General features: G+C 61.4%; 1 protein-coding gene across 1 annotated transcript in view; it reads right to left on the reverse strand.

Moving 5' to 3' along the window:
* Positions 1-9,518, reverse strand: part of ARHGAP22 (Rho GTPase activating protein 22) — a 162,638-nt gene that overhangs the window by 4,496 nt on the left and 148,624 nt on the right. The window contains exons 5-9 of the mRNA XM_005861317.2: positions 4,666-4,873; positions 2,148-2,280; positions 1,269-1,342; positions 594-715; positions 6-133 (exon numbers count right to left, since the gene is read on the reverse strand). Of these exons, the coding sequence (XP_005861379.1) occupies positions 6-133; positions 594-715; positions 1,269-1,342; positions 2,148-2,280; positions 4,666-4,873 (665 nt within the window). The remainder of the gene's footprint in view (positions 1-5; positions 134-593; positions 716-1,268; positions 1,343-2,147; positions 2,281-4,665; positions 4,874-9,518) is intronic.

A 9,518-nucleotide genomic window follows, 5' to 3' on the forward strand; every position in this document is an offset into this window, starting at 1 on the left:
TCCTCCGAGCCCCAGCCCACTGTGCAGGGTGGGCCCCCGTGGGGTGCGGCCGGCCCCTCTGGGGCCCTCCCACTGAAGAGCTGGCTGTGCCTGCGGATCAGGACGGTCATCAGGTGCTGGACGAGGGACGTGCCTGCCAGGAAGACGGAACAAAGGCCTGGCTGTGGGCATCTCCAGGCCGGGCTCTGGGTGCTGCGGCTGGGACCCAGGGGGCAGGCTGTCCCTCAAGAGAGGACCAACAAGAGCTTGCCATCAGCCACCCTCCAAATCCAGGCCCAGACAGAGGGGTCCTGCCCAGGAATGCCCTCCTGGGACAGCCGCCCAGCGCGCTCCATCCAGCAGGTGCGGGAGGAGGCGGAAGCGGGCACCGTGCCCAGTAAGGCGGCGAGGTGCGCTCCGGACAGGCAGGGCTGGAAGCCAGAACCTGCGCATCAGAGCTGCCCCATGTCACCCTGTGCTGCCCCATGTCACCCTGTGCTGCCGAGGGTGCGAGGGCCTGACCATCCACGCTCTCGGGCACAGGCTCTGGCACAGGCCGGGGATGTCTCCCAGGTGACGTGGGCACCCCCTCCCCACACCCCCACACCGGTTACCTTCCATGATGGTCACTGGGTCTTCTATCTGTGGCCGAAGTATATTAGGTCCAAAAACGGTTGCCAGGTTCTGGACGCTCATCTTGTTGACATTGGAGTGGGACTGAACTTCATCCAGAAACCTGCAGGTGAGGAAGCGGCCGTGGGTGGAGAAGCAAATCCTGCCGCCAGCTGTGCTGGGAGCTGCCTGGCGCCCACACCCAGCCACGCCCACATTCCCAGGGCCAAGGGCACAGCCAGCTGCCCCTGCCCGCTCAGAGAGGGCAGAGCTTCCCCTGGGGCCCGGGGTGGGGGGCAGCAGAAGCAAAAGCCAGTGGTTGTCAGCATGGAAGGGGGACACACGACTGTCCCGCCTGCAGTGGGGGCAGAGGTCTGGGAGGGCCCAGGCCCCCACCCTGCACACCCGCTCCCAGCACCGGAGCTGGGGTCATGGTCAGGAGGCAGCCTCCTGGGGCAGGGACTGCGAGAGGCACTGAGAGGAGGCAGAAAGCACGGGGCCGTCCCATTCTTTCCAATGGATCTTCCCTGCGGATCGCAGGACTTTACGCTGCCTGCCCCGCGGAGGCTGTCCGCTGGGTGTGCCGGGCCGATCTCCAAGGTCCCTGTTGGCTGACTGACATTCAGGGAGCAGAGTAGGTGGGAGAAGGCCCAGCCCTGCCTGCCCCAGCCACTTACTTGCAGATATAACTGAGCAGGTTGTAATTGGCCAGGGGAAGGCTGCTCACTTGCTCAGCCAACTCCAGAGTCCCCTTGGTGTTGGGAGAGAAAAACAGCATTTCTGAGACCAGCAGCTGGCCCTTCTCTCCCCGAGGCAGGGACAGGGAGGTGGGCAGGGAGGAGGGAGGTGGGCAGGGGGCGGCAGGCACCAGAGGCCAGACCTCCAGCCACCCATTTGGCCTCTGGGTGACCAGAGGGCACCACCACCTCCACCTCCCTCTGGGGAGCAGGCCGAGGAACGGCCGGCCTGTGACCTCCTGGAGGAATGTCAGGGCCAGTGCTTATCGAGACACAAATATTTGCCAGATAAAGACCCCTCATCTCCCACACAGCCACAGGGAAGCAAACAGCCCTTCCCCCGGCAGGCACTGCGGAGGGGGCAGGAGCCTCGTCCCCACGTGCCCATGTGAATTCTTTAGGAAGGGGCAGGTGCGAACAGGGGAAGGTCTGCTTGTTTCTGGCCGCTGGGGCCACCTGGGCAGTGCAGGTAAGTGCAGGGCCAGTACTACTGTGTGGTGTCCTGGGGCATGACCAGAACATGGCCCCGTGCCCCACCCCCAGACCCAGGCCTCACAGGGGGGGCCTCCCAGAGGGGACGCTCCAGCCCCGCCCCAAGCAGGATCCTGCAGACTGCGCCCCACACAGGACAGAGGAGTCTGCCTCCCCCAGAGGGTTCTCCTGCCCCCCCCCCCACCACCACCACACACAGAGCGAACTGCAGGCGGCATCTCTGTGCCACAGAATGATGAAGGTCAGAGTTCTGTGTCCTGACTCCACACACACACCCCCCTCCCCCGCAGGCCCACCTTCCAGGGCGAGTCCTTGGGAGCCACTAACCTCCCCCTCGTCCTTGGTGAGCAGCTGGGCGCAGCTGAGGAAGTCCTCGTACCTGGCGAAAGGGACCACGGGCTCGGGCAGCTCCCGCAGGTAGAGCTTCAGCAGGGAGGCCACCGTATGCACATCTGTTGTGCTGCCAGAGGGGGACACGCGAGAGGCATGGGGCCAGAGGATTGCAGGAGTGGCCAGCACAGGCCCCCCCAGGAGCAGCCTCTGCTCCCACGCCTGGCACGTGTGTGCGCATGTGCACAAAAGAGACACAGGAGGGTGGGGGGGCAATGAGCCAGGGACACAGCTGTCCTTGCCCAAGCCTGAGAGTGCCCATCCCCCACTTGCCCTCCATCAGAGAGAGTGGAAGGGAGGGGGAGAGACAGAGAGAAACATCAATGGAGGGGGAGGGCCATGTCAAAGAGTCCAGGCCCAGGGCACTGGCCACCAGGGCATGCAGGTCAGAGGTCAGACCCTTGCCCCTGACCTCTGGGTTCCGCTCACACAATGGACACCTGGGCTTCTTTGCTCCTCACCCTATCTCCAGCACCCCAGGGCCCCAGGGCCCCAGCGCCCCAGCACCCCACGAGTCCGCTCCCAGTCCTCAGTCTTCCAGCTCAGAGCTGCCCAGGCTGAGGGGGCCCCGTGGAGGGCAGCGGCCTGGGCTCTGGGATCCGGTCCTGGTCCTAGTCTTGGCAAGCAAAGCGTTTGCTGCCTTGTTAGCCATCTGTGCTGGCCCCTGGAGGGCGGGACCTTGTCCATCTAGTTCGTGGCCACACCCTATGCCTGCAGGGCGCTCACTCAGTGGGTGAGTAAAGAAACTGGAGTGAAGTAAGAAAGGGCTAAGGCGATAGTTGGGGGAGCCCGCAGGTGTGGCTCAAAGCAGACTGGGCAGCAGGGGGGCAGGCCTGGGAGAGCTGCCCCAGGCCCAGGCCCAGGGTGGGGGGAGGGCTGGGTAGGAGCCAGCTCTGGTGAGGAGGCTTCCAGGCTTCTGGGCTCTTTATGGAACAGGGAGTCCAGGACCTGGGGCGGACGTTCCTCGTCATGCAGACAATGAGTATGGTTTGTGCCTAGGGAGCGAGCCTCTCTGGAAAGCCTGGCCCAGCAGGCGGTGAGGGGAGTCGCTGCTGGACCCCTCTGTTGGGTAGTGAATGAGGAGAGGAGCCTTGGGACCTACACAGGGGGTGGGTACAGATGCAGGGCCAGAGCACCCACGGGGGGTGAGAAGGGGGAAGAATGGCGGCTGTGGGTGCAGATGCAGTTCTAGAAGGAAAAGCAGCCAGAGCCCAAGGTCCAGGGTGAGTCTCCAGGAATCACAGAAGGGGCAGTATTTACAGACATCTCCACCCATGCCCTGGACCACACAGGCACAGGATGGAAGAGTCCTGGCAGGCAGAGGTTCAGAATGGACCACAAGTTCAGAGTATCTGGATGCAGCTCCAGCCCTAGCCGGTTTGGCTCAATGATTACAGTGTTGGGATGTGGGTTCGATTCCGGTCAAGGGCACATACCCTGGTTGCAGGCTGGATCCCTGGCCCCAGTTGGGGCATGTGCAGGAGGCAACCAATCAGTGTGTCTCTCTCACATCGCTGTTTCTCTCTGCTTCGCCCCCTCACTTGCACTCTCTCTAAAAACCAATGGGAAAATGGATTAACAAAATAAAGATGAGGCTCCTGGTGAGAGGACCCTGTGCCTCCTGGGCAGACCCCTCTGGGGAACAGTGGCCAGGCTCAGGCTCCACATCTGCAGAAAGGAGCTGACAGACCTCCTGGCTCGGTGACGGGTCTGGGCAGAAGCTAGAGGGTGGGGTGTTCTGCCCCAGAAGGAGGCCAGGGAGGCCCCGGTTGCTGGCAAAAACCCATGGACCTATCCTGGGGCCGAGGAGGCCGAATTGTGAAGGCAGATCCACGGAGAAAGGGCAGGAGGAACTCCCCATGGACAACTGTCCTGATGGGTCGGCTCCTTTCAGAGAGGAGATGCCACACAGCCCCATCACCCCTGTTCTCAGCCACTGGCTCTGAGTGAGGCTGACTCCACCCAGAGGGTGAGCCCTGGGCCCTGTGAGCCCCAGCGATGGGGTAGGATGGGCGCTGGCCAGGACAGGTGGGGCAGGCTCGCTCCCCATCCAGGAACCTGATAGGATGGGGGGGCCACAGCGACTGCTCCGTGTTGGCGCTGGAGGAGCTCTGCGGGTCACGGCAGGAAGCAGCCAGGGACAGACCACCCCCGGGGCCTCAGTCCCGATGCAGCGAGGCCCTCCCTTTCGGCCTGGGTCGCGTTGAGGGGCAAAGGGAAGAGCCCGGTGGATGTGAGTGGCCTGGTCTGTGGCAGGACCGCCCCTGAGAGGAGACCGAGGGCTGCTGCGGGGTTGGGGGCTGTGCTCTGCCCGCTGGGGGGCTGGCCGAGTGCACATGCACCCCCGCGCGGAACCATCCTGCCCACCAGCCTGTTGCCAGGCTTCCTGCACCAGCCCACCCAGCCACGGGGGAAGGGAAGGGGCCCCATCTTCGTACCTCCCCCAGGAGCTCACCTGTCAAACAGCGGCTTCTCCCCACAGTCAAAGGCGTCCTGCAGGTCCCGCACCAGGTTGGCCTGGCCGGGCAGGCGGAAGAGCCCCTCCTCGCTGAGCCCACGCGCCCGGATGAAGTCCACGCACTGCTCCACCAGCAGGGGCGCCAGGCGCGGGCCATACTTCCGCTCGTGGTGCACTGTGTCCTCCAGGCGCTGCCCGAAGATCCCTGGGCACAGGGAGGACCCGGTCACACGCTCAGCTGCCCAGCTTAGTGGTGAGAGCGGGCTCTCGGGACAGCGGAAGGCAGGGCGCCGTCCGGGCCAAAGGCGGCTGCTCTGAGGGAGCAGGTTAGAAACTGAGGGCGCATCCGGGCCACCGGGAGAGGGAGCAGGAGGGCGTGGTGGACAGGTGGCCTGCCCTGTCCTGTGGGGCTCCTAGCAGCCTGAGGAAGCTCTGAAGGGCCCTCAGGGAAGATGCATCATGCACTTTATTGATTGTTTTACGTATGCAACACTAACGTCCAAAGAGGAGTGGCTTACACTTAAAAACAAGACTATGTTCACCAAAAGTCCTGCTCTAGAATGTTCTTAGCAGCACTCCTTGCAATCCCTCCAATGGGAAACCACCCAATGGCCATCAGCAGTAGAATGAGCAGAGACTTCACAGTCCGCTCACACTGCCCTGACACTAGGGAGCAATGCGCACAGATGGGCAGAGCTCACGCGACAAGACACACAGCGCATTCATGTGAAAACAAAACCATGACTCAACATCACGGCCACCAAGGAAACACAATCAGAACCACAATGAGGTGCCGCCTCACACCCACCACGAGGGCTCCTATTTAAAAAACAGGAAATTACAAATGTTGGCAAGGATGCAGAGGAACTGGAGCCCTCGTGCACTGTTGGTGAGAATGTAAAATGGTGCAGCTTCTCTGCAAAACATTTTGGAGGTTCCTCAAAAAGTTTAAAACCGAATTACCACCTGACCGAGCAATTCCACTTCTAGGTCCCTATTCAACATAACTGGAAGTGAACTTGCACATATATCATTACACCATGTCCATAGTAGCAGCATTCACAATGGCCAAGGGTGGAAGCAACCCAAGTGTCTGCCAGCAGATGAGGGATAAACAAGATGTGGTCTGTGCTTATAATGGAATATTGTCCAGCCTTCCCTGAGGGCAGGTCTAGCGGTGTGCCCGAGCACACGTCACAGCTCCATTCTGCCCAGGCAGTTCTCTGGTCACTAAGAGATACAGCCCAGCAGGTGGCTTCCCCAGACCGGGATGGCGAGCCAGCAGGTAAGAGGTTCACCCCCTCCCCTGGCACTCAGCAGTGGCAGGACTCGGCGAGCCTATTTGTCTGCCCCACACAACGGGTATTATAAGATACATCAGTTCGAGCAGGGCTCAGCAAATGTTCCTTCTCACCCTGCTCCAGCCTCAGACAAAGCACACAGGACCTGCGGGGTGACAGCATACCCTTTGAGAAAACATGCTCACATGGAGTGTGCCTGACAATGCCACCAAAGCTTTGGGAAGAAGTGTGCGTGTGTACATGCATGTGCACGTGGACTGTTGTGCACACATGTGCATGTGGATTTGTGTGTGCATGTGTGTATGTGGACTTGTGTGTGCATGCACATGCACATGGATGGTGTGTGCATGCATGCACATGTGGACTGTGTGCATGCATGTGTGTGTGGACTATATGTGCATGCATGTGCACGTGGACTTCTGTGTGTGCGTGTACATGTGGACTCGTGTGTGCATGTGGACTTGCGTATACACACATGTGCATGTGGACTGTATGTGCATGTGGACTTGTGTGTGAGTGCACATGGACTTGTTTGTGCATGAATGTGCATGTGGACTTCTGTGTGTGCATGCGCATGTGGACTTCTGTGTGTACACACAGGTGCATGTGGACTGTATGTGAATGTGGACTTTTGTGTGCATGCGATTCCCTAATGGCAGCACTGGTGTGTGTACACACAGGTGCATGTGGACTTTTGTGTGCATGCGATTCCCTAATGGCAGCACTGGTGGAGTTCAGTGGCACCTGTGCCCTTTGAGAGCCTGGGCACTTGCTCCTTCTCCACGGTCCCCGCCACACCCAGCCCACACCGTCCTCGTGTGGTTTTGCTGGGTGTTCACCTCTTCTGCTTTGACCTGCGGGGCACAGGTGTCTCCCAAGGGCACTGGGGTCAGGACCTTAAAGGGATAGTCAGAGGACATACAGGGGGAGCTGCCATGAGCACAGGGTCCCTGAGAGGAGAGGGCACGAGCTTGGCATTGCACCCTCCGTGCCTGCTGTCTGCTCAGGCCCAGTCCCTTGCACCTGGGCTCTCCCCACCACGTGAGGGTCCTGTCCTGCCGCCTGCTTTCCTGCTGCCTGGCCCACGCGGAGCCCGGTGCCTCTCTAGCCTCGCTCTTTCCTCTCGAGCCTGCGATTTCTTATTAGCCTGGGGATAGTTCAGATGCCCCTCCTGTGTGAGCCGTCCCAATGCCCCCTTCAGCACCACCACTGTCTCTCACTGTCCCCCCGCCCATCACAGCTGACGCGAAGACACTCGCCTCTGCCCAGTTCCTCACAAGGGCCTCCCTCTCCATAGTCGGAGCTGCTGGGCTCAGAGCAGAGGTCAAGGGCGCTGAGGGAAGAACGGACATTACTCAGCTCCACTCCCTCAGCCCTGAGCTGACGGAGGCCACCGTCAGGGGAAGGAGACAGGAAGGCAATTCTACAGTTCTCTCCGGAGCTCCATAAACCTTGGGTAATTACACCCAGCCTCTGCTTGGCCAGCCATCCTGCTGTCTCCTATCCCCAAGACAAATGTCCTCTGTCTGTCCCTCTCTCCCTCTACACTTCCATTACTCTCACACGCGGCCCCAGCCCTGTTAGGTGTTAGAGAGCCTCAGAGGGGCTCGGAACATGGGAATCCTCCCAGGGCCTCCTCTGCTGGAAACCCTTTGCTGCCTCCCGCCTCCCCTACAACCATCCCCCAGGATAAAGTTCAAACTTGACTGGCAGGCCAGGCCCTGCCCCACCCCCTCCCCCAGCCTCTGGGTGCAGAGCCGGGGCCAGGCAGAAGGCCGCTGCCTCTGAGCCAGCCCCACTGTGCATGGGCACCTGGGTTTCTGAAGGCCCTCCCCACCTCGGCACAGCCAACACCTGCCCCAGGAAGCCTCGTGAGCACTCTCCTTGCCCCTGACAGGGCTGAGAGCCAGGAAGGGGATGCCCACAGGCCCTGGCTGGAAGGGGAATGGCACTTGAGCAGAGGCCCAAAGGCAGACAGGGGAAGGGTCTGATGAGGACCCCAGGGTTGGCGAGTGGGCCTGAGGGATGGTGCTGGAAGGGGCGGGGAGAACAGCAGACCCTGCCCTGGCAAGGACCATGGGCCTGAGGAGCACTGACCCCACATGTAGCTCAGGGGCTCTCGGAAATTAGGGGCCTCCCCCAGAGACCCTCCAACTGCTAGCCAGGCCAGGTGGGGACACAGGCAAAAGATGATGGTAGAGGCCAAAGGCCATAAAGACAAAGATTCCAAGCCTACCTCTTCTGCATTGGTCTAGATGCAGATCTTGGCTAAGCAGTTGAGGAGCCGAGTGCCCCCCTTAATTGGGCCTCAGTTTTTCCACCTAGAAAATGGGGATGGTCATACCCGTCTTAAGGACCTGACCCTGGCACCACCAGGCCTTGGGACTGCGTCCACATCCCCAGCACAGCCACGGGCGCCTGGCACGAGACCTTGTGCAGGCTTCCCATGTGGCTGCCCCACCTGCCCCTTGGAGGAGCTGCCTTGGGAGCGCCAGGGGAAAGCTTCATTCCAGCCCAGCCGTCCAGGCTTCCTTCCCAAAGATGCTCCTCCCGCAGCGCCCTGGGCTCAGGCTACGGGCCCAGAGGCCTTGCCTGCCTTTCCCCTTGTCAGTGTCTCCTTGGCAGAGCCTGGTAGGGCCTGGAGCGGCTGCACGGGATTCCCTCAGCCCTCTTGGCACATCTGGGAGGGGTAGTACTGCCAAGAACCAGTTCCAGGCGGCTTGTCAGATCCCTGGAAACCAAGCCGGCACGCAGGTTCCTCGAGGTCCCAGCCCACGCGCTTCACAAAGCGCTGGCTCAGCCCCTGGAGAGAACCCGGCAGAGGCTGCTTCTCCTCTGGGTGAACCTCCTGGCATGCCCGCTGCTCTCTGACAAAGCCTGGCCCCCACTGCCCTCTCCCCGAACCCCATCAGGAGCGGGCGCCTACAAGCCGAGGCTGGCTGGCTCAGACGGGGCCTGAGTGATCTCCAGCTCTCTGAGCCTCCTCACTGCCACTTCGGGGCGCTGTGAGCAGCCACAGGACAGCGGACCACACCCCGCAGCGGAGGCAGGTGCTGGCTCTTCCTGCCCCCACCCCAACCCCCAGGAGAGGGAGACACTGGATTCCCTCTTGGGGCTGATCCTGAGCAGAGACCTCAGCCCTGCTCACTCCAGCTGTGGAAGTTCACAGTCGCCGAAGACACAATGAGAAAAATAATTCTAAAATTCTCTCCAACGATCCACGAAGTTTGGGTGCTCCCTTCTCCTCTCTTCTGCCTTCCCCAAGGCAGCGCCCTTCTCCCTGCATCCACCCACCGACTGGAAGCCCACCTTCCAGCTCTCACAGCTGTGCCACGTGCCAGCCTGCGCCAGGTGCTGGCGCGCTCAGAGCGGCCCTCGGGGCTGTCCTTCCTCCCTGTGAACACCCTTCCCGGCCTCTTCCTGCCCATCCAGGCCTCGCCAACCAACAGGCTGAAGTCAGCGCAGGAGAGAGAATCCCGGAGGCAAACATCATCTTCGGGGTCCTGCCCAGAGCGAGCCCCAGAGGTGGGGGCCAGCTCCACGCCCTCC

This window comes from Myotis brandtii, unplaced genomic scaffold, assembly GCF_000412655.1.
Source record: "Myotis brandtii unplaced genomic scaffold, ASM41265v1 scaffold148, whole genome shotgun sequence".
Classification (NCBI taxonomy): Eukaryota; Metazoa; Chordata; class Mammalia; order Chiroptera; family Vespertilionidae; genus Myotis; species Myotis brandtii.